This window comes from Rhinopithecus bieti, unplaced genomic scaffold, assembly GCF_001698545.2.
Source record: "Rhinopithecus bieti isolate Rb0 unplaced genomic scaffold, ASM169854v2 scaffold_78508, whole genome shotgun sequence".
In the NCBI taxonomy this organism is placed as follows: Eukaryota; Metazoa; Chordata; class Mammalia; order Primates; family Cercopithecidae; genus Rhinopithecus; species Rhinopithecus bieti.
Window position 1 is genome coordinate 676,920 of NW_016829854.1, and position 26,783 is coordinate 703,702.

At 51.1% G+C, this 26,783-nt stretch overlaps 1 protein-coding gene and 1 long non-coding RNA gene across 2 annotated transcripts in view; both read left to right on the forward strand.

Annotated features, from left to right (window-relative positions):
* Positions 1-10,809, forward strand: part of XKR7 (XK related 7) — a 34,769-nt gene extending 23,960 nt beyond the window's left edge. Inside the window, exons 3-4 of the mRNA XM_017865028.1 lie at positions 2,504-2,706; positions 3,931-10,809. Of these exons, the coding sequence (XP_017720517.1) occupies positions 2,504-2,706; positions 3,931-4,883 (1,156 nt within the window). The 3' untranslated portion in view covers positions 4,884-10,809. The remainder of the gene's footprint in view (positions 1-2,503; positions 2,707-3,930) is intronic.
* Positions 10,810-18,408: 7,599 nt separating this feature from the next.
* On the forward strand, positions 18,409-26,768 carry LOC108524127 (uncharacterized). Its single transcript, XR_001883984.1, has 4 exons — positions 18,409-18,448; positions 23,221-23,386; positions 26,404-26,487; positions 26,583-26,768. It is a non-coding gene; the product is annotated as an uncharacterized LOC108524127 (long non-coding RNA).
* Positions 26,769-26,783: the final 15 nt, after the last annotated feature.

Consider the following 26,783-nt stretch of genomic DNA (forward strand, 5'->3'; position numbering starts at 1 on the left):
AGCATGTGAGTATAGATGCATCAGGCTGGAAATGGCTGAAGGAATTCCAGCATGGCACAGGAGAGTTGGTCAGAGGGGGCTTTTCATTTCCAGAGTCAGCTTCTGAGGGAACAGCCCCCTTCCCCATCCTGGCTGCCAGTCCTGTCATTTGTTATGTTGACAGTGTGTTTATGTCATAGACTGATGCCAGGATGACCCAGGGATGGGGAGGAGGGTCCTAAATGGGATGTTCCTGGCCACATTTTGCAGAGAGAGTCCCAGAATATTCACTCTGAAAGGATCTCCAGAGTCATCAAACTCATCCCTTTCATTGGCAGATGGAGAAACTGAGGCCTAGAGAGGGCCACACAGCTGGTGAGACCAGTATACTCATTTGAGGAAACTTGGTATCAGCTGGTCCCACATCCAGGGAGCACTCTGACTTCCTCCTTTGGGCTGTGAATAGAGTGAGTCCCCTGGTTCCCAAACAACATCCTGGAAGTGCCAGCACTTCACCCTGGGAATAGACCCCAAATCCCTGGCTCCCCAGTTTCAGATCCAGGCAGCAGGTCACAGAATCTGTGTAAGGGTTACCCCTCCACACATACACACACACACACCCCACCCCCAGTTTCCTGTGAAAGCCACTTTTGGAAGAGTCCTCTGGTTTCCAGCAAAGGGTGTGCCTGCCCCGTGAATTAGAGAGTTTGGGGAGCTGGCAGGGGTGGGGGTTGCTGGGAAGGTGGCAGGGTCTGTAGCTGCAGGAGTGGAGCTTCTGGGCAAGGAACCAGGGCAGAGGGGAAATCAGACCCAGAGATCTGTGTGGATAGGTCCCCTCTCACCTTACATGGGCACTGTGCACTTCATAATATGCGAAGTTTCTTTTCATTCATTTGATCCTCACCGCCACTTTGGGAGGGATTAACTAGGGCTCAGAGAGGGTCTTGCTCAAGATCACACGTAAATTAGAAGCCAAGTCAGGGATTGATCTCAGGACTTCAGAGTCCCTTCTATGCCCCTATAGGATTACTAGAGTTCCATTCAGTTCAACAAGCTTGCAGCCATGCACACTTTCATTCATTCAGCCCACATAGATTAAGCACCTACTATGTGCTAAGAATTGAGGATGCAGCAGTTAGCAAGCCAGCCTAGTCTTTCTCCAGGTACTCAGCATGGGGGTGATGCGCACATAACCAGGCAGTTACAACGCACTGTGACAAGTGCTAGTAGATTAGACGGAAGCCTGGGAGAGACCTTTACCCTAGGTGGAAGGTGGTCAGCTGAAGCTTTATGGACAAAATTGTGTTCAAAAGCTGAGCCTGGGGAAAAAAACAAGAGTCATCCCGGGTTGGGGCTGGGATGGGCTTAGGGGATAGGGCAGGGTGTTTTAGGGAGAGGAAACAGTAGGTACAATTCCTCAGCAAGGAGGGAGAACATTGTGAGCTCTGGCTCTGTGACCTGTGCAAAGCGGCCATGAAGAGCCGTGGAGTTTGTTGGGAGAAGTGGCATGAGAGGAAGCAACAGTTTCAGATGCCAAGGAAAAGTGGCTGTGAGCACCTTCCTTGCACCCTGAGGTGAGAGCTGGGCACTGAGCGGTGAGGATCTCACCTCAACTAGGCACTGAGAAGGGAACAGGCCAGGGAGCTGCTGGTGGCAACAGAACTGGGGCTGGCACCAGGCGGTAGGGACTGTTCCTGGAAGGAACCTATGTGAGCAAAACTTTTTATGGTTTACAGTCAGAGGCAGTGTTGCCTAATGGTTAGAGTGCCGGCCCTGAGGCCAGAATGACTGGGTTTGAGTCCTGGTTTTACTGTGTCCTAGCTGTGTGACCTTGGATAAATGACATACCTCTCTGGGTCTCAGTTTGCTCACCTACAAAATGGGGATTGGGCCGTGTGCGGTGGCTCATGCTTATAATCCCAGCACCCTGAAAGGCCAAAGCAGGATGATCGCTTGAGGCGAGGCCAGGAGTTCAAGACCAGCCTGGGCAACATAGCCAGAAAAAACATTTAAAAATTAGCCTGGTGTAGTGGTACATGCCTGCAGTCCCAGCTACTTAGGAGGCTGAGTCGGGAGGATTCCTTGAGCCCAGGAGTTTGAAGTTGCTGTGAGCTAAGATCTCACCACTGCACTCCAGCCTGGGTGACAGAATGAGACCCCATCTCTAAAATAAAACAAAATAAGGGACGGGTAACAGGGCTATTGTAAGCTCAGTGCACTCCAAGGTGTCAGTAACCCTGCAAAGAAAGCACGCTCCAACCCGTTATAGGAACAATGGTGATGCTGCTGTTGTATTAAAGGCTTTACTTAGTACCAGTCCTTTCTCTAAGCTCATGAGTTCATTCAGTACTCTTGAACGGCAGCCTCATAAGGTGATCCTTTCGAAATGCCCATTTCACAGCTGAGGAAACAGGCTCAGCATAGAGAGTGACTTGCCCCCTTCGCCCGTGGGCGGCTCGGGGCGGGTGGGACAGAGCGAGAGGAACGAGCGCGCGGGAGCCTGAGCGCCGCGTCCTTCCCGCAGGTACCTGCGCGCCCTGTATCTGGGGCTGCAGAGCCGCTGGCGCGGGGAGCGGCTGCGGCGCCACTTCTACTGGCGGATGCTGTTCGAGAGCGCGGACGTGAGCATGCTGCGCCTGCTGGAGACCTTCCTGCGCAGCGCGCCGCAGCTAGTGCTGCAGCTCAGCCTGCTGGTGCACCGCGGTGGTGCGCCCGACCTGCTGCCGGGTGAGCCCGCCCCTTCACCCTCCGCGCCTGGGACCGCCCCACCGGGCCTTTCTCCCTGCTTCAGGCTCCCTGGGGATGCCCTGTGCGCTTCCCCACCCCAGCCCAGGGCTCACTCAGTCAGGGTTTACGGAGGCCTGCCCTTTCTATCCTCACCACCCTCCAGGTCTCTCGAGACCGCCGCATCCCCTTCGATGGCCCACTTACACTCAGAGTGAGGAGGGACCTGGCCGACACCCATCAAGCCCCCTGGGCTCTCCCGCCCTCCTCCCTTCCCCGTTGCCAGAGCCAACCAAACCCCATCTCCCATCCAAACACCTAGACCCTCTGGGGAATCCCCTGCCCACTTCGTTCCCTAACCTGATCCCGGCCTGCATCTCCTGGGGACCCCCTGCCTCATAGACCTGGCCAATCACCATCAGTTTCCGGAGAGCCTACTTCACTGGGGTCCCCGGGGGGGTCCTCCCAGGCCTAGTCCTGGCATTCATCCCCTCCTCCTCCCTAAGGCCCTGTTAATTTCCCACCTTGCCCCTTCCGTAATGACAGACCAGGCCAAGCCCCTCAATATCAGAGAAAAACCGCATCCCCCTGTCTCCCTGAAGCACTCCATGCTCTCCCCACCCAGTCCCTGCCCAATCCATCCTCAGTGTCCCAAAAGACTATCACCACCCCTCAGGACCCTGGGGATCCCTTGCCCAGATACTGGATCCCAATCACAACGCTTCCCACCTTGGGTCTCCCCACCCCTGCCCCTCAGTTCTGCTCAACTCAGCTCTAGATATTCCTCTCCATGCCTGGCCTCCTACTGGTGGCCCACGACTTCTAATGGTCCCTCCTTTCTGCTCCATACCCTAATCATGACCTCCTCTTCACCTCCTCTTCCACTCCCAGCGTCCTGGACCCTCATTTCCCACCCTCCCACCAAGACCCCTGAACCCTAACAGCCCCATACCAGAGTCCTAGATGAAGGCCAAACCCCCATCTTCGTCTCCCTTTATGCTCCCACTTTGCAGAAGTACCCAGTCCCGTGCACCCTCACCACGCCTCATCATGGCTCTTGAAGCTCCCCGCCACCCAGACCTTCCCCACACCCCTGCTGATCCATAGCCCCTTTCCTCACACCTCTTCAAAACCTGGCTCCTGTCCCAGAACCCTCCGCCTCTCCCCAGACCCCAACCCGAGCCCGCCCCTAACCCAGCCCACCCCGCCCCTGCCCTGTCTCCACAGCCCTCTCCACCTCTGCCTCCCTCGTGTCTCTGGCCTGGACGCTGGCCTCCTACCAGAAGGTGCTGCGGGACTCGCGGGACGACAAGCGGCCGCTGTCCTACAAGGGCGCCGTGGCCCAGGTGCTGTGGCACCTGTTCACCATTGCCGCCCGCAGCCTGGCCTTTGCACTCTTCGCCAGCGTCTACAAGCTCTACTTTGGCATCTTCATCGTGGCCCACTGGTGCGTCATGACCTTCTGGGTCATCCAAGGGGAGACGGACTTCTGCATGTCCAAATGGGAGGAGATCATCTACAACATGGTGGTGGGTATCATCTACATCTTCTGCTGGTTCAACGTCAAGGAGGGCCGTAGCCGACGCCGCATGACCCTCTACCACTGCATCGTCCTGCTGGAGAACGCTGCACTCACCGGCTTCTGGTACTCCAATCGCAACTTCTCAACCGACTTCTACTCCCTCATCATGGTCTGCGTGGTGGCCTCCAGCTTTGCGCTGGGCATATTCTTCATGTGTGTCTACTACTGTCTCCTGCACCCCAACGGACCCATGCTGGGTCCCCAGGCACCTGGTTGCATCTTCCGTAAGGCCTCAGAGCCCTGTGGCCCACCCGCTGACGCCATCACGAGTCCCCCCAGGTCCCTGCCGAGGACTACAGGTGCTGAGCGGGATGGGGCCTCGGCAGGAGAGCGTGCAGGAACCCCCACCCCACCTGTCTTCCAGGTGCGGCCTGGCTTGCCTCCCACACCAGTGGCCCGCACCTCGCGGACAGAGGGGCCTGTCATCCGGATTGACTTGCCTCGCAAGAAGTACCCTGCGTGGGATGCTCATTTTATTGACCGCCGGCTCCGGAAGACCATCCTGGCACTGGAGTACTCCTCACCTGCCACGCCCCGGTTGCAGTACCGGAGTGTGGGGACCACCCAGGAGCTGCTAGAGTATGAGACCACAGTGTAGGCTACAGTGTCCCCGCACAAAAGGGACAGGCTTGGCTGATCCCACATCGGCCACAGTGTTGAGCCCGGAATTTCAGGGCCACCAGGCTAAGGGGGAGTGGATCTGTTGGTCCAAGAGTAGAGCAGCCCCACTTTTGGGTTCTTTTAGGGGAGGGGGCAGCCTTGCAGAGGCCCCAGCCCTGGGCCCCGTTTTCAGCCTTGTGGCCCATTCCCTAAATTCCCCTGACCCAGGGCCTGGGGAATCATCTGGTGCTACACTTTTCGAGCTGCCCTGCTTTCATGGGGTCTCCACACCTCTTCCCTGCCTGGCATTGCCCATATGTTGCCCCTGCTGGACTTGCCAGAGAAAGGGCACTGTCTGGGGTCCATGACCTAGACCCTGTGCTCCTCCGGGGTTGTGGAGAGTGGGCTGCCTCTGTGGTGGCAAAAGATCTCTGAGAAGGATGGAGGAGGCTGTGGAACGGATGGGGTGAGGTTGGAGCATCATGTGGACAGGGATGGCCTGGCTCCTGTAGCATCTGGGGCCTGGAGCCAGGGCAAGAGGGAGTTGAAGAAGGGAGTTAGGGTGGGGCAGGGTGTTGGGGTGGGGGGCTGGCAGTGCTGGAGATGGACAGGAGAAAGAACTGTGGGGGTCTAGGCTGGCAGAAGCGTGGAGGGGTGGAAGACTTGGGGAAGAGGAACCTGCAATCTGGAGCACAGCGAACAAGAATGAACTCCTCAGGAGATGTCTCTTGTTGTGTGCTCTGTGAAGGATGAGGTTCCACATGCCTCGGGTGAAATGTGTGAAGGAGCCATTCTTTGTTTTAGATGAGTACCTGGAATGTGGCTTCTAGATACAGGTCTTCAGCACAGCAGATAAGATGTCTGGAAAGATCTCTGGGCTCAAGTGCAGCTGAGGTTTTAGCACATTTATCAGAGGAACTGATCCAGAAGCACGCTTAGTTCTAGATTGAGTTCTAGAGTGCTAGGCCGATCAAATGTCCCAGGGAGCCACTCTGATCTGTGTATTCTGTTGTGATGGGGGAGGACACTGGAGCCCTGCTGCTCTGCTGTGGGGGATTCTAGCACCTGTCATGGTGGTGGGGGAGAAGGGGTTCTAGAGCCCAGCGTGAATGGAATTTTCTAGGAATGGGTGCTCTGATTCTAGACTTCTGGGGCTCATGGGAGCTCTAGGCCCCTGTTACCTTGGTCCATAGCCATCTTTCTAAAAGGAAATTGTCCTCAGAACCCCTGAGACATTTCAGCTGCCAACTGGTTCCCAGCTGGAAAAAAAATAGCTTTGGGGATGTGACATGAATCCTGGCTCTCAGCCACCCTGCAAATGGGGCTCTCTGGGGCGACATCTGGGAAACTGACTTGTTTTGCCTTAGATCTGATGACTCCCCAGGACTTGTGGTCTATTCCCATGGCCTGAACATCCTGGTGTGCCCAGGGGACTCACCCAAGGCCCCTCCTCCCACCTAGGACAGCTAGTGCTGGATTGAGGGGGCATATGGGAGAGGGGAAGTAGGCAGTTCCATGGAGTGAGGAGACAGAGCCTCTAGCAGAGCTGGGAACCCTGCCCCCTCCTCACACACACAGAGACACACACACACTCCCACAGCAACTTAGGTGTGATCAGTGGGAGAGGACAGCAGGGGATGTTAAGGACAGATGCAAACCTGATCCTGGAGTGAGGTGGGCCATGAGAATCCTAGACTATGCAAATTAGAAGGGTGCTTAGACCTCCCTGGTTCAGCCTTTCTTGGGTTACAGATGGGAAACTGAGGCCCAGAGTGGCAGCTACTCTCTCAAGGTCCCAGACTCTGGGCTGCCCATCAAAAGGTGATGGGTAATGATGAATTGCTGGGGATGCAGGGTGACCCCAAAGGCAGAGAGGGCCAGACTGCCCACATACACACAAGCACAATCACAACCATGATACAAGTCACCCTCCCCACCAGCACACAGGCCGAGATGGTGTGTGCATCATCCCTCCTGCCAACACAGCAAGAGTGCTTTTCCTTCTTTCTGCTGCTAAGCACCCTCAGGAACCAGGCCTCAAGGGTGATGGGAGGTGGAAGAAGCCCAAGGCTGACCCAGGCCCGCTCTGTTGGGCTCATCCATCCTGCTTGTTCTCTGCCCAAATCCATCTTCGGAGACTGAATTCACACACAAAGCCTTTGTGAGACGGGAGCTTTGAGGATGCGGACCCAGAACCAGAAACAGACTGTTTCTCCAGAGCTGACTTTGTGCCAGGAATTTTCACCCCATGTCGTTTCACTCACACTCTCCTCTGGTCATGACATCCCTGCAAGAGAGGCATTATCAACCTATCTTACAGATGAGGAAACTGAGGCCCAGAGAGCTAGCATGAGGGTCACCCTTGGCAAGTTGTTCTCCTCCCCAGTATCCCAGAATGGCCCATCTGGCTGCTGCCTTCTAGAGGAAAAGTCCTAGCTGGGGTCCTTTACGCTCCAGGAGATTCCCAAGGGGCAGGGATGTGCTGGCAGGGCTTGGCATGGTCTGAGGCTCACAGGGAAGCCATGGCCACACTTTTGGATTTTACTCCACCCCTACTCCCCGCCTCTTATCAACCCCACACACCCTTCCCTCAGGGCCTCTGCCTGCAGGGACATCTGGGCACAGAAATGGCCACCAAGGGCCCAGAGAGAGGGCTGCAGTCACCTTCTCCTGCTTCTCACCCTCAGAAGAGTCTCAGCCCTTTAAGGACTCTCCACCCAGGAGCTTGGGACCAGGCCTGAGGCCCCCTGCTCCACTGGCTCATCCCTTCATTTCACTGGGATAGAGGAGTCAGATGAGGGAGGGGTCCATCCCCTTAGAGCTGTTGTTTTGTTTTTCTTTCTGTGACACAATCTACCTCAGCCAGTCTCTCCCCTGGCAGAACTGACCCCCCCGGTCCTCTGCCTCCTGTCCCCTGACCCCCACCCTAGTCTAGATGCTCAGTCCTTCCTAGTCCTTCCCACCCTCCCAGGGTCCTTGCAGCCCAGAGGGTCCCTGAGGGTCCCTTAAGCCACCTGCCCTCCATATACATTAGACAGGAGAAAGTGAGACCCAGAGAGGACCAAGGACTCACCAAAGGCCACACAGGAAGTCAGTGGCAGTTAGGATTTCCCTGGGGATGAGAGGTAGTTGGGTGCGTCTTGATTTTGCCAGGAACAGAAGAGAACAGGATGCTTTGGGTACCAAATATGGCAGACCCTGCCCTCAGTTACCTCTGACCCCAGGAGACCAGTGTCCCCATTTCTAGGGCAGACTTCTGTCTCCCTGTTTTCTTAGAACTGACCCCCAGGCTGTTGACTGTGTTCCCCAAACCTCTGCAGGCACCACACCCCCATCACGGCACCTCCTGGCACTGATGTGCCATGTGTCTTGTAACTGTCGCCCCAGCCTGAACAGCACAGACCTCCCCACTCCCCCACAGAGGGCTCCCCAACAAGGGGGCCTTGTTTGATCCCCTCCTGTCATCTGCCTCATTCTTGTGTCTCCCCAAAATCTGCCTTACCCCCAGTCAGCTCCCTGCTACACCTGTGTCCCACAGAGGCATGCCACCCATGAGAGTCGGGGCAGGCAGAGGGCAGGAAAGGTGAGACCTGGGGAAAGTCCAGGTCTCTGGATAAGGGCTGAGGGGGCTGGGAATATTCAGGGAAGGTCTTGCTTGCAGCCAACACCCTCCTAAGTACTCGAGTTCTGCAGGTTCTTCCCTTGGAATTCATCTGGGCCTGGAGTCCACAGAAGCCTCGGACAGTAGGGAGAAGGTTTTCTGGGACAAGGGCTGCATGGGATGCAAACTCAAATGCCTCAAGATAGTGAAACTAAGAGTAATGGAGACAATAGGGAGTGGTGGGGACTCTGGCAAACAGGAGAGTGACTGTGTGCCCTGCCTGTAGGAACTAAAAATCAAATGTTTGGGAAACTGCAGGCCGCTCATATTTGGCCCATGTGCCACCAGTTTGAGACTTACTGTTCAAAATGTTGAGAAGGTTCTAGAGCGTCCTGCAGAGTCTGGAAACCCCTCAGGGGAAGTCAGGGACAGAGGCTATGGCTCCCTCTGAGACTTTGCTAGTCCAACCCTAAATCCCCATCACCTGGCTATCTGAGAACTGAGCCCACTGCCCTCTTGGCTGAAAAGGGAAGTCTGGGGGTCCACAGGGTCCCTGGTTTGGGAATCATCATCTGATAAGGGCTACAGGCCTTCCAGTGCCTCAGGTTAGGGGCTGCTGGAGTCTTTTCTAGCTTGGGGGCCACTGGTTAGGAGGAATTGACATTGGGTTGCAGGGGAGTCCAGGTGCAGGATGTGGACTGAAAGCCAGGACCCAACTGTCCCATTCTGTGCTGGCCCCTGCCACCTTTGGCACCTGTTTCCCTCCCAGTTCAAGCTGTGGTGGGGCCTGCAGTAGAGGTTGGTAGGGGGAGCTGTCAGTTTATGTTTTAAAGTGCTTTGCAGTGTCTCAATGGAAGGGACTGAGTGGGTGCCAAGCCACATGGGCAGCAGTGGGGTTAGGGTCTGAGTCCCCCTTCCCAACCACAGAAGCTTCTGAGACCCCGGGCTGGGGAGGAAAGGGGCTGCAATGTGCCATTCTGGTTGGGGAGAGGATAGGACATTTCTGGGTCCTTGGCTGCTGCTGATAGAGGTATGGGGAGGAAGAACTCCGGAGCAGGAGATGTGGGAGTGGAAAAGGAAGGCCCCGTTCAAGCCTGGCCTGGTTTCTGGAGACAGAAAACTCCCCAGGGGACAGAGAGGTTACCCCTTGTGCTGGGCTTCTGCCACCCTTCCCTTCTCTGGAGGAGGAGGCTGCCCTCTCCTCAGCAACCCTGGCCTTTATTCTATGCATAACCGCTGCAAGAGCACCTCCGGGCCAGGCTGAAGGGGTGGGGGTCCCAGGGCACCTGCAATAATCTGAGAATGGAGGGTACCCTAGGACAGAGCGGGTACAGAAGGCGCCAGGGGTAAAAGACGATTCTTCCATCTCTCTCTCACCCAAATTCCCCAGATCGAATCCGACCCTTTTCTGCCTGGTCTCCATTGAGCTAAACCACTGAACTTGGAGGGGCCTCATATAAACATAGCCCCCAGCCCCACTGGCTTTCCAACCCCATCATGAAATAGCTGGAAGGGATCTGAACTGTTCCCATAGCTCCCTCATTATTTTCTTCCCTGAGGATCCTGTGGTTTGGAAGATTTTTCTTCCAAACCAGCCTCATTTCTTGAAGAAGAATTCATTTTCCCACATTAAATTAACTCAAACTGAGCTTCTGATTGCAGATAAATGCTTCCAAGGCCTCAAGTCAACTTCTAGGGCTTGACGGTGGGGGAATATTTGTATTTTATTGAGTTGCTTAATACAAAATTCTCAAAAGCACTCGTGGGCACCCATTCCTGCTTTCACAGGCCCTGAGGGTCTGGGACCCCATGTTAGGAATCAATGGTTTAGATATCCAGCATCCTATTTTACTGAAGGGGCAAGCCCAGAGATGGGAGATGGCCAGCCCAAGGTCACACAGCAAGTTGGTGGCAGGGTGAGACCAGAACCCAGTTCTTTTGAGGGTCCCACCAGAATACCCCCAGCCCTGATCCTCCCCTCCATGCCCCTGTAACTCTAGGAATCACTAGCCATGCCTGAGGGGCTAATCTCCCTCTGTCAGCACAATTCCGAGTGATTCTTCCCCTACCTGTTGTCTCTTCCTCCCTAACGGGCCCTCACCCCTGTCCTCTTCTGTTTCCTTTTCCTGGTCCCACCTCCTGGTATTTACTACATCTGTGCCATCCCCCATCCCCTGACCCCCATTCACCCTCTGTGCTTCCCCAGGAGGGGAGGGGCCCCAAGCTGGGGCCTCTTTACTGAGACTCTTTTGTACACCACGAACTTTTTGTATATTTTTAATTTTGCTGCAACATGAGATATTAAAAGTCATTTCAGTACGTGCTGCTTGTGTCCTATTGTTTTGGCTGTTCTGGGCCAGGGGAAGGAGATGAGGAAAGAGGGATGGGTAGGGTACCACCTGCCACAATCTCTGTGGCTTAAGAGAGAAAGGGGCTGGGAGAGAGTGGGACATTACACAACGTCTCCTGTTTATTGGACAGCATCTCAATCGATCAACTAGAATCCTAAGGACAAAAGTTCTACAGATTATCTCCAAGTTCATTTTACAGATAAAGTGGGTGGGGGGAGATAAAGGTGGGGATACTTGTCAGAGATCACAGAATGAGTCTATGACAAAATCAGGACCCAGACTGAAGTTCCTAACTCCACTACAACCAATACTTATTGAGAACCTACTGGGTGCCAGGCAGTTCTAGGCATAGTGAACAAGAAAGATATAAAACAGGCAAGGTCCCTGCCCTCAAGGAGCTTACATCCTATCCTAGGGGGTATTGCCTCTTAGAGGGGCCTCTGTCTCCAGGGCTTCCATCCTAATCCAGTGGTTCTCAAACTTCAAAGTGCATGAGAATCACTTGGAGAAGAAGGGATATGTTTTTTTTTTTCTTTTTTGAGACAGAGTCTTGCTCTGTCGCCCAGGCTGGAGTGCAGTGGCCGGATCTCGGCTCACTGCAAGCTCCGCCTCCCCGGTTTATGCCATTCTCCTGCCTCAGCCTCCCGAGTAGCTAGGACTACAGGCGCCCGCCACCTCGCCCGGGTAGTTTTTTGTACTTTTTAGTAGAGATGGGGTTTCACTGTGTTAGCCAGGATGGTCTCGATCTCCTGACCTCGTGATCCGCCCATCTCGGCCTCCCAAAGTGCTGGGATTACAGGCTTGAGCCACCGCGCCCGGCCCAGGATATGTTTCAAATGTATATTTCCGCCTCCACAATCAGGGAGTAGGTAGAACATGCCTGGAAATCTGCATTTTTAAGTTCTTCAGGTGTGTTTAAAGAACATGGCTGGGAATCCTGCATTCTGGTGCAAGCAGATCTGAGGACCTGACCTTGCAGATCTTTTCTTTTCTTTTTTTTTTTTCCAGAAACAGAGTCTCACTCTGTCACCTAGGCTGGAGTGCAGTGATGCAATCATAGCTCACTGCAGCCTTGTACTCCTGGGCTCAAGCAATCCTTTTGCCTTAGCCTCCTGAGTAGCTGGGACTGCAGGCACATGCTACCATGCTCAGCTAATTTTTAAAACATTATTACAGAAATGAGGGTCTCCCTATGTTGTCCAGGCTAGTCTCGAACTCATAGCCTCAAGCAATCCTCCAGCCTTGGCCTCCCAAAGTGGTGGGATTACAGACGTGAGCCACTGCACCCAGCCAAGGACCACTACTTTAATGTACCCTCCATAAATCTGATCATGGCATTTCCTTGCTTCAGAACCTCCCATGGCTCCCCAGTGCCTTCAGGATAAAAGTCAAACTCTTCTGCCAGATTCTGACTTTTTAGAAACTGGGCCTAAAATGACCTCGAGTCTCATCTCTGACATACCCCACCTGGCCCCCACAGCCTCTCCAAACCACCCATCTTCCTGTTTCCGTAAGACTCTCCTGATTGCCATCCAACAGGCTTTCTCACCATGCTTTCATGCAGGTGGAGCCCCAGTTTTTCAAGGATCCCCCTCCAAAGTGCCCAGGGAATGTAACCCTGACCTGGCCCCAGGAGGCAAATCATGATTGACCAAAGACAGTGGTTTCCAAACTGTGGTCTCCAGACTAGTAGCAGCAGGGAACTTGTTATAAATGCAGTTTCTCAGGCCCCAGACCTACAAAATCAGCCACCATGTGGACGGGGCACAGCAATCTGTTTGACAGGCCTTCTGGGTGACTCTGATGTATGCCTACATTTGAGGACCATTGGTCTAAGATAATTCCCCTGACCGGGGATTGATGGGGGCAGGGGCATGTGACCCAATTCTGGTGAGGTAGGGACTGCTAAGTGTCCCCCAGTATCCATGTTCCTCCTTTTCTCTAAAGAGTTTTTAGCTAGGCACATAGCCACTCCGAATAAAAGACTACATTTCCCAGCCTCCTTTGCAGCTAGGCTCAGCTATGAACCAAGTTCTGGCCAAGAAGAAATTTGTGCTACTTACATCACTTTAAAGAGACAGTTCATGTTTTCTGCTTTGTTGACCCTACTGGCTGGACTGCAGCTGGGTGGAGAGAGCCATCTTGCAGTTGATAGCAGAACCACTGCTTGGTGGAGCAACAAAATAGGAGACATCAAGGTCTGGGACCCAGGGAGCTGCCACACCCACCCTTGACTATTGCCTGAAGAAGAGAGAAACTCTCCTGTTTAGGTCCGTTATTCGGTCTTTGACTCAGCCAAAAAAAGTCCTGGCAAATGCATCTGGCCCCTGGGTTCTTAAGGGAAGTCTTTTGAAGATTCCTGGGAAAGGTTTTGCTCCATGAAAAAAAGACACACAAGAAGGGGAAACCCTTGGCCTTATCTCGGGATGGCATCATGTGCTACTCCCAAGGCCACTGCAGCCACCTTGCCAGGTGCGTGAGTCTGCTCGGGCTGCCATAACAAAATACCACAGACCAGACAGCTTAAACAACAGAAATTTATTTCCTGACAGTTCTGGAGGCTGGAAGTCCAAGATCAAGGCATTGGCAGAGTTGGTTTTGTTACAGGAAAGGGGTCCCCATCCAGACCCCAAGAGATGGTTCTTGTATCTCACACGAGAAGGAATTCAGGGTGAGTCCATACAGTACAGTGAAAGCAAGTTTATTAAGAAAGTAGAGGAATAAAAGAACGGCTACTCCATATGCAGAACAGCCCAAAGGCTGCTGGTTGCCCATTTTTATGGTTATTTCTTGATGACATGCTAAACAAGGGGTGGATTATTCATGTCTCCCCTTTTTAGACCATATAGGGTAACTTCCTGATGTTGCCATGGCATTTGTAAACTGTCATGGTGCTGGTGGGAGTGTAGCAGTGAGGACAACCACAGGTCAGTCTCGTGGCCATCTTGATTTTGGTGGGATTTAGCCAATTTGTTTACTGCAACTGTTTTATCAGCAAGGTCTTTACGGCCTGTATCTTGAGCTGACCTCCTATCTCATCCTGCGACTTAGAATGCCTTAACTGTCTGGAAATGCAGCCCAGTAGGTCTCAGCCTCATTCTACCTACCTTCTATTCAAGATGGAGTTGCTCTGGTTCAAACACCTCTGACAATTTCTCCTGAGGCCTCTCTCCATGGCTTGCAGACAGCCATCTGTCTTCCCACTGTGTTTTCACACAGTCTTTCCCTGTGCACAAGTGACCCTGCTGTCTTGGTGTGTCCAAATTTCCTTTTTTTTTTTCATTGGAGATGGAGTCTCACTCCGTCACCCAGACTGGAGTACAGTGGCGCGATCGCAGCTCACTGCAACCTCCGCCTCCCAGGTTCAAGCAATTCTCCTGCCTCAGCCTCCCAAGTAGCTGGGATTACAGGCGTGTGCCACCACACCCAGCTAATTTTGTATATTTAGTAGAGATGGGGTTTCACCATGTTAGCCAGGCTGATCTCGAACTCCCAACCTCGGGTGATCCGCCTGCCTTGGTCTCCCAAAGTGCTGGGATCACACGCGCAAATTTCCTCTTCATATAAGGACACCAGGGAGATTGGAGTAAGGCCCATCCTAACTGCCTCATTTTAATTTCATCACCTCTTTAAAGACCCTGTCTTCAAATACTGTTACATTCTGAGGTCCTCGGGGTTATGGCTTTAACAAATAAATTGGAGGGACACAATAACACCAGCAAAGTAAAAAATATAAAGGAATTTGATGCTACTGTTGAGCTGCTCAAATAACCTGAAAGCACTCATTATTGGACTTGTTTTAAGAGAGAATAAATGTTCCTTCTTGTCTAAGCCACCTTTGGCGGGGTTGTCTGTTCCTTGCAGGCAGAACTCTGGCACTGTGTTTGCTCAAGCTGTTCCCTCTGCCCAGAGTAACCTTCCTTCCATTCACCTTTCAAGGTTGGCTTGAATGCCACTGGCCTGGGGAATGGCTCCTGATTCTGCCTTCCCCCAAACAAGTTGCTGGCCTGATACCAGAGTTCTTGGCTTGTGTGTCTTTGTCTCTAACCAGATCACGGTCAATATGTGCACTGACCACCTGCTGCTACTTTCCCCACTCCTGCCTGTGGCAGGCATTGATAATCAATCCCTTCTTCCTGCTGGGAGTAGATCCAGTTTTTATAATCCTCTATGCAGCTTTCAGGCAGCCCCTGCCAATCAACTGGAGGTGGCTCAAAAGAGATGAATCCTATCTGCCACAATTGTTAAGTCTTTGAGAGCAGGGGCTTTGTTTTGCTCATCTCTTCTTTGATTCACAAGGTAATTTTAATACTAAGTTATCATTGTGCACTTCTGTTCTCATTCAATCCCTGCAGCAGCCTTCCAAGGCACGTACTGCCATTTTCCTGCTTTTGACACGTGAGAGCTCTGAGGTGCTAAGAGATGAGGTAATGTGTTCAAGGTCATATACATTTGAGCCTACATCCACCATCTCCAACCACTTCCACTGACATTTACTAAGCACTTCATCTGTTATGGCTCTGCAGGGAGCACTGCAGGGAATACAGTGATAGTTTCTAATTTTAGTAGCGTGCAAAACACTTATTGCCCTATCTGAGATTCCCAGCAGTTCAGCGATGTTTGGAGCTAGTCCAGGAATAATACAAGCTTCCATTTTATAGACAGGGAAATTGAGGCCCAGAGAGAGGAAAAGGTTTGCAAAAGCCAGTCATAGAGATGCCAGAGCAAAAGACCACATCTCTCATGCCCTGCTGCTGCTCCAAGGGTGGGAATTCTGGGCTGGCTCAAGGGGTTAAGTTGGAGCTTTCATGTCCAGAGCAGAGTCAGGAACTGGCTAGCACACCCTGGCCTCTTCCTGTTCGCCTGGCAGGCTGAGTGGAGATCTCACTTCCCGTACTGGGAGGTGACCGGCAGGATGCAGGGGAGCAGGAGGGAGTGGCTGTGAGAGCCAGCACTAAGCAGCCTGGGCCATTTCCCCTCCAAGGGAGGGGAAGGAAGAGGAAGGGCTAGTGGCTAGGACCTCCTGTAGCTCTCACACCCAGAAGCAGTGGGGAGCTCTGATCCTCCCTCCAAGGCACTGACCCTGAACACCAGGCTTTCAGAAAAAGTCTTTCAGTAGAATCCAGTGCATTGGTACTTTACGGTTTCCAACTGCTCTTCCACCCATGGCCTGTGTCTTTCTGGCCACAGCTCTGACGAGCAGAGCAGGGCTTTGGGAAATTATTGTTCCCATTGGAAAGATAAGAAAGCTGAGGCCAAGAGAAGTTACAATAAGCAACCTGGACCAGGTCATATATAGCAAATCAGTTCCAGAGCTTAGGTCTCCAGAACCCAGGTGTCACTGCAAGGTGTGAATGGGCCACTCAGAACCTTTCCATCTGTCCTGGGTGGGGCATGCAGAATGCATAGGTCCTAGAGGTAAGGAACACTAGGCTCAGATCTACACCAGCCAGAAATCCCAGGTCCTCCTCTTACTCACCGTGTGACTTCCTTGAACCAGGCTCTGCACTTCAGCCTCAGTTTAAAAAATCTGTGTAATAGGTACTATCATGGTACTCAACACTGCGAGGAGTAAGATAAAATATGTAAAGTGTTCAACACAGAGCCACAAAGGGAACCTTGCCTCCCTAATATACTTCCAAGAGAGTAAAACAGCTCAAGACCCTATGAACATGGTCAGAATAAAAATGGAGTCACTAATGTTAAGAAAACCTTGACAAATAGAGCTGGGGAAGGCCATAGAGGGTTTTCATGCTTGCATAACAAATAAGACTGATAACAAAACAGATAATAACAAAGACTGATTACACAAAGGCTACAAAAATCACAACCTCGCACAAAGGCCATCGAAACCTTGCACAAAAAATACTTCCACAAGGACATCTGCCCAGCAACTGCCTGTCCAACTTTAGACTGGCATCACGCTTGCTCTTGATCTTTGTAGTCAAGGATAATTATTTCAAAAACAATCACATAATCCTTATTTTTTTTCTTTAAAAAATTTTTGTCTTCCCCCACCTCCCTGAAAGTGCACATCACTTACTCTGGCATATAGGTAATTCCCACTGCAATGCTTAATTCCTAAGTGAAATTTCTTTCTTTTTTTTTTTTTTTTTTTTGAGATGGAGTCTCGCTCTGTCGCCCAGGCTGGAGTGCAGTGGCCAGATCTCAGCTCACTGCAAGCTCCGCCTCCCGGGTTCACACCATTCTCCTGCTTCAGCCTCCTGTGTAGCTGGGACTACAGGCGCCCGCCACCTCGCCCGGCTAGTTTTTTGTATTTTTTTAGTAGAGATGGGGTTTCACCGTGTTAGCCAGGATGGTCTCGATCTCCTGACCTCGTGATCCGCCCGTCTCGGCCTCCCAAAGTGCTGGGATTATAGGCTTGAGCCACCGCGCCCGGCCCCTAAGTGAAATTTCTTTTAGAGAGTCTCTGTTTGTTCAAGTTGACAACTGCTAGGCAGGTAAACAGTTAATATTTACTGAGCACTTTTTAAAAAAAAATTTTTTTTTGAGATGGAGTCTCGCTCTTTTTGAGATGGAGTCTCAGCCAGTCACCAAGGCTGGAGTGCAGTGCCACGATCTCAGCTCACTGCAACCTCCACCTCCCAGGTTCAAGCGATACTCCTGCCTCAGCCTCCTGAGCAGCTGGGATTACAGGTGTGTGCCACCATGCCTGGCTAATTTTTGTATTTTTAGTAGAGACGGGGTTTCACCATGTTGGCCAGGCTGGTCTCGAACTCCTGACCTCAGGTGACCCGCCGGCCTCAGCCTCCCAAAGTGCTGGGACTACAGGCGTGAGCCACAGCGCCCGGCTTTACTGAGTACTTAATATGTGCCAGAAGTTCTTCTAGGTGCATTTAATCCCCACAAGGTCACTATGAGGTTAAACTAGTATTATGCTCATTTTAAAGATGGGAAAACTGAGGCACTGGTGGTTAAGGGACTTCCCAAAGGTCATAACCCTAGTAAGTGCCAAAGCCAGGAGTCAAACTCAAGCAGCCTATCTTCAAAGCCTACGCATACTGCCTCCCTTAAGAGTAATGATTAAGTTTTTAAAATCATAACTTGCTTGGCTACAATACTCTCTATAAGGCATTTTCCACCCACTCTTTCATTTCTCACCACAGCAGCCTAGGGAGGGAGGCAGTGTTTACTTCCAACTTATAGAGGGCAGGGGGAAACAGGCTGTGAAAGGGGGAACGGACTTGCCTTGCCAAGGTCACACAACAAGGTCAGTGGCAGAAGTAGGGCTGGAACTTGGAATTTTCCAAACTAGGACTTCAAATGTGGGGGGCCCTTCCCCAGCCTTGGCCAATTCCCAAGCTCCCCCAATAACATGTCTTCTGGCTAGAGGCCTTGAGCCTCCCTGCTCAGGTCAGCTCTGCCTGGGCTTCCACCCTTCAGCTGCAGGGTCCCAAGGCCGTGTCCTCCACACCCCCTGCCCTCCCCGTCAGATGGGAGGGGCAGGAACTCCAGGGCTGGTGGAGTTTCCGACCAGGCAGGAAAAAGAACAAAGGAACTGAGCTGGGGGGGTGGAGGGGATGGCCAGGAGGGTGGCAGAAGTAGAGGGGACATTTCACCATGGAATATGAAGTCAAGAAAGGGAAGAAGGTAGGTAGGAGGTTGGGAGGGATGCAGGGAATGTCCCCAAAGCTGGGGAAGGGGGCAACCTGGGGCAGGGTGGGGGGTCAGTAGCAAGGGGCATAAGTGGGGTCTTTCTTCTCATTTGGAAATAACTTCCTTCCCACTCTTGGGCAGCCAGACATTCAGGCTCTCAACTCCCTGTTTCTCCACTCTCAGTGGCCTCTGGCATCCCTAACATGGACAGACAGGGATCTTCCCAGGAAACCTGGCCAGACAGACTTAGTTTGGGAGATTCTCCACACCTGCTTCCCTGGTGTTCCTGGTGACTCTCTCCTGCAGCCTCTCAGACAGAGGGACAGACAGACACCCAGCAGATCCATTCTCCCACTCGCCACTACCCCAGACAGAAGGACCCAGTCAGGACAATTCTGATAGGAGGTTGCCTACCCAGGCTTGAGTCTCCCACTTGCTCCCCTGCCCCTCCCCACCTTTCTACAAGGGCCTATGTGTAAGGTGTCAGCCAGAAGCCATTACCCCCACCCCCAGATCCTCACCCCTTCTGACTCTGTAGTTTTCTGGTATGCTTCTCTGGGTGTCTCACCTGGTTGTCTTTGGAGTTCAGGGAGCTACTCTGATTTTAACTTCCATCTTACCCCCATTTCCATCCTCCCCTCTACCCTACCCCCACCAGAAACATGGGTCCGGGCTGTTCTAAAAGGTGCCCACATGAATCACAGAGGGCTCAGAAGAGAGCCAAGACATACATGCATGTTTTCTCTTAGTTTGTTCTTTTAATAGATATTTATTGAATGCCTATTATGCACCAGGCATTTCTTTTGTTAAAGCAATGAATAAATTAATGTAAAATTGCATAGAAGGGCCGGGTGCGGTGGCTCATGCCTGTAATTCTAACACTTTGGGAGGCCGAGGCGGGAGATCACCTGAGGTCAGGGGTTTGAGACCAGCCAGGCCAATGGCGAAACCCCGTCTCTACTAAAAATACAAAAATTAGCTGCGTGTGGTGGCGCATGCCTGTAATCCCAGCTACTCAGGAGGCTGAGGCTTGAACCCAGGAGGCAGAGATTGCAGTGAGCCGAGATCATGCCACTGCACTCCAGCCTCGGTGACAGAGTAAGACTCTGTCTAAAAAAAAAAAATTCATAGAAGGTCCCATGCTCACTGCTGGAGGACAGAATATTAGGGTACCAAGCCCTAGACTGATCAGTTTGAGTCGGAGCTGACAGGTGGAAGGAAAGTGGATAGGGAAGAATGTTTGAGGCAGAGGAACAGCATGTGCAAAAGCCTCACAGTGGGAAGGAAAGTAGCAAGCCAGAGGGACTGAAGGAGGACTGTGTAGTGGGGGCCCAGGGGACAAGAGTGAGGCAGATGGGGCTGGACAGGTGGGCAGAGCTGAACCACTCAGGGCCACCAACAAAAATACCATCTCCCCACCCCTGACACACACACATACGCAAGACAAAGTCCCAGCTCCATAGCTGGCATTCAAGATATGTTCATCTCAGAATCTAGCCACGGCAGACTGACTGTACACAGCTTCTCCAGGCTCACCCTCATCCAGCCTTTGAGGCATCCAGAACTTTGCACATGCTGTGCCCTCTGCTTGCCATGTGTTCTCCCAGACAGTTTCCTCTCATTCCTCAAAGTTTCTACATACCCCATCCTGGCTTCATGATATTGGTTCTAACATAAGCTGAGTACCCATAAGAATCGCCTGAGGGCTCATTAAAACACAGATCACTGGGTCTTACCCCCAGTTTCTGGGCCAATAGGCCTGGGATGGGGTTCAAGAAATTGCATTTCTGAGGCCGGGCGCGGTGGCTCAAGCCTGTAATCCCAGCACTTTGGGAGGCCGAGGCGGGCGGATCACAAGGTCAGGAGATGGAGACCATCCTGGCTAACACGGTGAAACCCTGTCTCTACTAAAAAATACAAAAAACTAGCCGGGCGAGGTGGCGGGTGCCTGTAGTCCCAGCTACTCAGGAGGCTGAGGCAGGAGAATGGCGTGAACCCGGGAGGTGGAGCTTGCAGTGAGCTGAGATCCGGTCACTGCACTCCAGGTTGGGTGACAGAGCGAGACTCCGTCTCAAAAAAAAAAAAAAAAAAAGAAATTGCATTTCTGGCCAGGCACAGTGACTCATGCCTGTAATGGCAACACTTTGGGAGGCTGAGGCAGGAGGATTGCATGAGCCTAGGAGTTCAAGACCAGACTGGGCAACATAGTAAGACCCCATCTCTTTAAAAAATATATATATGTATATTAGCTAGGTGTGGTGGTGGTGCATGCCTGTGGTCCCAGCTACTGTGAGGCAGAGGTGGGAGGATCGCTGAGTCAGAAAGAATTTGCAATTCTAATAACCCACAGGTTATGCTGACAGTTGTGAGGCCACACTTTGAGAACCACTGGTTTAGATCCTGGCTACTCAAAGCATGGTGCACAGACCAGTAGTATCAGCACCAGATGGGAGCTTGGTAGAAATGCAGAGTCTCAGGCTCCAACCCAACCCTACTGAATCAAAATTCCAGGGCACACAAAGTTGGAAACTCACTAGTCTAGGTCATTTATCACAAGCCCTGGAGGTACAGATAGGGTCCAGGTCTCCACTGAACCCTCAGCACCCAGCACAGAGTCCAGCCATACAGGTGTGAATACATGTTTACTGAATGAATGAGTAAATGAACAGATGTATTTGTGGACTTGCGTTCTGTTTACCTGAAAAGAATGTGAGCTCTTTGAGGGCAGGGGGGATGTCTTACTCACATTTGCCTCATTACAAGAGTTAAGTGATCACACCATACATTCACTCAGTGGTTTTCAGCTGAGCTGCCTTTTGAAATTACCTAAGAAGGCTTAAAAAATCTTAATGGACTGAGCTCATTAACCCCAATGGCTCACACCTGTAATCCCTTGGCCTCTGGGAGGCCAAGGCAGGAGAATCGTTTGAGCTCAGGAGTTCAAGACCAGCCTAGGCAACACAGTGAGACCTCATCTCTACTAAAAATTTAAAAAATTAGCAGGGCATGGTAGCACACACCTGTAGTCCCAACTACTTGGAAGGCTGAGGCAGACGGATCTCTTGAACCTAAGAGATCAAGGATGCGGTGAGCTATGATTGTGCCACTGCACTCCAACCTGGGCAACAGAGCAACACCCTATCTCAAAAAAATTTAAAAATTAAAAATTTTATGCCTGTGTCTCAGTCCCAGAATTTCTGATTCAGTTGGTCGGGAGTGTAACCCAGACATCTGAAGTTTTAGAAGGTCCCCGGGTAGTTTGTGTGTGTGTTGGGGGCGGGGGGAGGTTATTTGTTTTGTTTTTTTTTCAGAAGGTCTTACTCTGTCACCCAAGCTGGAGTGCAGTGTTGCAATTGCAGCTCACAGCAGCCTTGACCTCCCAGGCTCAGGTGATCCTCCCACCTTAGCCTCCCAAGTAGCTGGGATTACAGGTGCATACCACCACACCCGGCTAATATTTTTGGTATATTTTTTGCGGAGACAGTTTCATTATGTTGCCAAGGCTGGTCTCAAACTCCTGGGCTCCAGCTATCCTCCAGCCTCATTCTCCCGAAGTGCTAGGATTACAGGTGTGAGCCATCACGCCTGGCCTTCCCCAGGTAGTTCTAAAGGATAGCCAGGGCTGGGAGCGATTGCTCTAAAGTGCAGTATCACACTTAAGCATGCATCAGAAGCACCCGGCGGGCTTGTTAAACCCTAATTGCTGGGCCCTGCTCCCAGAGTTTCTAATTTAGTGGGTCTGGGATGGGGCCCGATAATCTGCATTTCTCTCAATTCCTAGATGGTGCTGCTGTTCCAGGAATCTCATGTTGAGAAATGCTGTTCTAGATGGAACTCAAGTTTTCTTTTGAGATTCAGATGGTTGGTCTGGGTTAAGTCCCAGAATTTGCACCTTTAACCTTGATCCAGGCCATTTTTATGCAGGTGCCCCTGGATTCTACTTAAATGTACTTATTAATAATTTCTAACTTTTAGGAAAGCACAGAGAATAGCCTCAGAAATAGCAATGCACCCACCACCACTCCACCCCATTGAATCATAATATATATTATATATATTTGTATATATACCTATATTATACATATATTATATATTTATATATTATATATATACTATATATATGTGTGTGTGTGTTTTTTTGAGATGGAGTCTTGTTCTGTTGCCCAGGCTGGAGTGCAGTGGCTCGATCTTGGCTCACTGCAACCTCTGCCTCTGCCTCCCGGGTTCAAGTGATTCTCCTGCCTCAGCCTCCTGAGTAGCTGGGATTACAGGCTCCTGGCACAACGCCCAACTAATTTTTGTATTTTTAGTAGAGACAGGGTTTCACCATGTTGGCTAGGCTGGTCTCCAACTCGTGACCTCAAGTGATCCGCCTGCCTCAGCGTCCCAAAATACTGGGATTACAGGTGTGAGCCACCATGCCCGGCCTTGAATCCTAATATTTTTCTGTATTTGCCCCAGCCTAGACTCATTCCTCAAATCTGTTTGGCAGGAGCTACACTCTCACCTTGGTGTTTAGAAAGAAGGTCGTTGGATCCAGAATGCCCACAGTGAACTATTGGTTCCACCACTACTAGCTGGTGACTTTATCAGTTAGTTTCTCTCTAGGGTTTAGTTTTTCCATCTGTAAAATGGGACTTACAGAGGTACCCCTTCTGTAGAGTTTTGGTGAGAATTAAATTAGGTAATGTAAGTAAAAGTGAGCATAGTAAGTGCTCAGTAAAAGCAACCACTGTTATTACTCTCATTCCTCCTCTCCTCCCCAGGGCTTTGTATCCCCCATCCGAAGGCTGGTGTTCCCCAAGGCCGGGCGCCGTGCAGCCTGTAGGAGCAGCGTGAGCCGCCGGCCCCTGCACTCGATGCCCCTTTATCCCCTGACTACCTCATCGACCCCAGATTCTGCTGTGTGACTACCTGGAGAAAGAGGTCAAGGTGGGTGCAGGATGAGAAGGGGTGAGAAAACCTTGGGATGAGGAGACCTTCACTTCTCCTTAACACCAAGTTCTAAGCAGCCCTATATCACACAAGGGAAGTTGTGGCTCATGGGAAAGAGGCCTGGGTTCATGTCAGCCTTGCCCCTACCCTCAGCAAGTGACCTCCATCCGCTGAGCCTCCTTAGTGTTCCCATCTCAACATAGGACTCAAAACCTACCCCAGGGTAGAGTGGATGGGAGAGTGTTCTGTGCATGGAAAAGTCCTATCTTTTGTCAACCCACATAACAGAAAGGGAGACTCACTAAAAGAAAATGATGTTTACTCAGGAATAGGCATTGCAATGGGAATATGCGTGTCATAGTAAACTGTGTACGCAGAAGGTAAAGGAAGGCAAAGGTTTTTAAAGGAAAAGTGAGGAGGATTACATAATTGTTTTGAGATAATTATCCCTGGCTGCAAGGATCAATAACAAGGATGGCACCATTTCCAAGTTGGACAAGCAGTTGCTGTCCTTGCAGGAATATGTGTGTGTGTGTGTGTGTGTAAGGTTGTGATGGTCTTTGTGCAAAGTGGTAGTTTTTACAGTCTTTTTCATAGTTCTTATTATCAGGTGTTCATGCACGAGAATCCTCCCTTCTATTTGTCAGGGCTTTTAACACAAGTGATTCCATTCTGATTGACAACTTTCACATTTCCCATGAGGTTTTACTGCGGTGACCTTGCTGTTACTCGGACAGTGTCTAGATTAACAGCAAGGCACAAAGGACTTCCACCACTTAGGAGCTGTACTTCTTCTTCTCTTTTTTTTTTTTTTTTTTTTTGAGACAGAATCTCATTCTGTCACCCAGGCTGGAGTGCAGTGGCACGATCTTGGCTCACTGTAACCTCTGCCTCCCGGGCTCAAACGATTCTCCTGCCTCAGCCTCCCGAGCTGTGACTACAGGCACGCACCACCACACCTGGCTAAATTTTTTTTGTATTTTTAATGGAGCTGGGGTTTCGCCATGTTGGTCAGGCTGGTCTCAAACTCCTGAGCTCAGGTGATCTGCCCCCCACCTTGACCTCCCAAAGTGCTGGGATTACAGGTGTGAGCCACCGCACCTGGCATGAACACCATGAAGAGGCATGATGGGTCTTCATTTAGCCTAAGAAGATTGATATGGGGGTAGGGTTGTCCGAACTGGCAAACAAGCCACCTAGTAAAATCTGAATTTCAGATAAGCAATGAATACTTTCTTAGCATAATTATGTCCCAAATATTGCAAGGGACTAAAATACTAAACAACTTAAAATTATTGTTGATCAACAGTCGGGTGCGGTGGCTCATGCCTGTAATCTCAGCACTTTAGGAGGCCGAGGCGGGTGAATCATGAAGTCAGAAGTTCAAGACCAGCCTGGCCATCTTTTAGTAGAGATGGTGAAACCCATCTCTACTAAAAATACAAAAAATTAGCTGGGTGTGGTGGTGGGCGCCTGTAATCCCAGCTACTCAGGGCGCTGAGGCAGGAGAATCACTTGAACCTGGGAGGCGGAGGTTGCAGTGAGCCGAGATCGCACCACTGCACTCCAGCCCAGGCGACAGTGTGAGACTCCATCTCAAAAAAAAAAAAAATTGTTGATTTCAAGTTCAGATTTAACTGGCATCCCATATTTTATCTGGCAAACCTATGTGGAGGGAAAAGCTAACAAATAAATCTGCTTAAAAATTGAGGACTGAAATTTGATACAGAATAAAAATAAGAGAAAAGGTTTGATTGGTGGATTCACCTAGAATACAACTAAAAATAATTTTTTAACAGTTGGCCGGGCGTGGTGGCTCACGCCTGTAATCCCAGCACTTTGGGAAGCCACGGCAGGTGGATTACTTGAGGTCAGGAGTTTTGAGGCCAGCCTGGCTAACATGGTGAAACCCCGTCTCTACTAAAAATACAAAAATTATCTGGATATGGTGGTGTGCGCTTGTAATCCCAGCTACTCAGGAGGCTGAAGCAGGAGACTCGCTTGAACCCGGGAGACAGATTGCAGTGAACTGGTATCTTGCCACTGCACCCCAGCCTGAGTGACAGTGAGACTCTGTCTCAAAAAAAAAAGTTAATTATTGGCCGGGCGCGGTGGCTCACACCTGTAATCCCAGCACTTGGGGAGGACAAGGCGGGAGGATCACAAGGTCAGGAGATCGAGATTATCCTGGCTAACACGGTGAAACCCTGACTCTACTAAAAATAGAAAAATTAGCCGGTTGTGATGGCGGGCACCTGTAGTCCCAGCTACTCGGAAGGCTGAGTCAGGAGAATGGCATGAACCCGGGAGGCGGAGCTTGCAGTGAGCCACTCCAGCCTGGGCCACAGAACCAGACTCCGTCTCAAAAAAAAAAAAAAGTTTATTATATTGAATAACATCTAAGTGCTAACAGGATATAAGAGTAAAGGAAAAATTTATTGATTTATTTTTTCCTGACAAAATGATACACTAATTCGATCCAACATTCTTCCCTATCCATTTGACTTCTGCAACAAGATCATAAAGAAGGCAAGTGATTCATAATTCATTTGACAATGATGCTTGGGGTAGAGAGAGCCACTCAGGCCAGAGGAAATTTACAGGTGGTCAGTTCTTTCAAGCTATTATAACAATTTTTGCTTCCCTATGGAATCTTATAGCTAGATGACTATGTGTTAAGGCAATATAAGCCAGCAGTTGAGAGTGTGGGTTCTGGCATGTGGATCCCAGTTTGATCCTCTCTAGCTACCTAATCCTGGGCAAGTTGTTTAGTTAGCCACACCCTGCCTTGGTTTTTCTCATCCTTAAAGCAAGGGTGAATGAGTGAATATATAGACAGCGCTCAGAACTGTGCCTGGCTTCTATTATGGGCTCAGTAAAAGTTATTATCAGGTTATATTAATTCATGTATTTCTATCTCAATGTATCCGCACTGCATCAATGAGAAGGCCAGGGTTCTTCAAGATTTCAGGGTGACCTCTCTGTGTCCTTCTCTCACCACGATTTCCATACAGTTCCTGGGCCACCTTACCTGGGTGACTTCCTCACTGAACCCCTCCAGTCGGGACGAGCTCCTGCAGCTGCTAGACACCGCCAGGGTGAGACTCTGGGGAGGAAGGAGGGCAGGATCTCGTCCCCTTCTCCCTCTTCTACCTGCGGACCCCGGGAACTCGAAATCTGCCCCTCTCTGCAGCAGCTGAAGGAGCTGCCGCTGAAGACCACGGCGGAGCAGGACAGCATCCTGAGCCTGTCTGCTCGCTGCCTGCTGCTCACCTGGCGCGACAACGAAGAGCTGATCCTGCGAATCCCTACGCACGAGATCGCCGCCGCCTCCTACCTGCAGGACGATGCGCTGCACCTGCTAGTGCTCAAGACCGGTGCGGCGAGCCGGGAC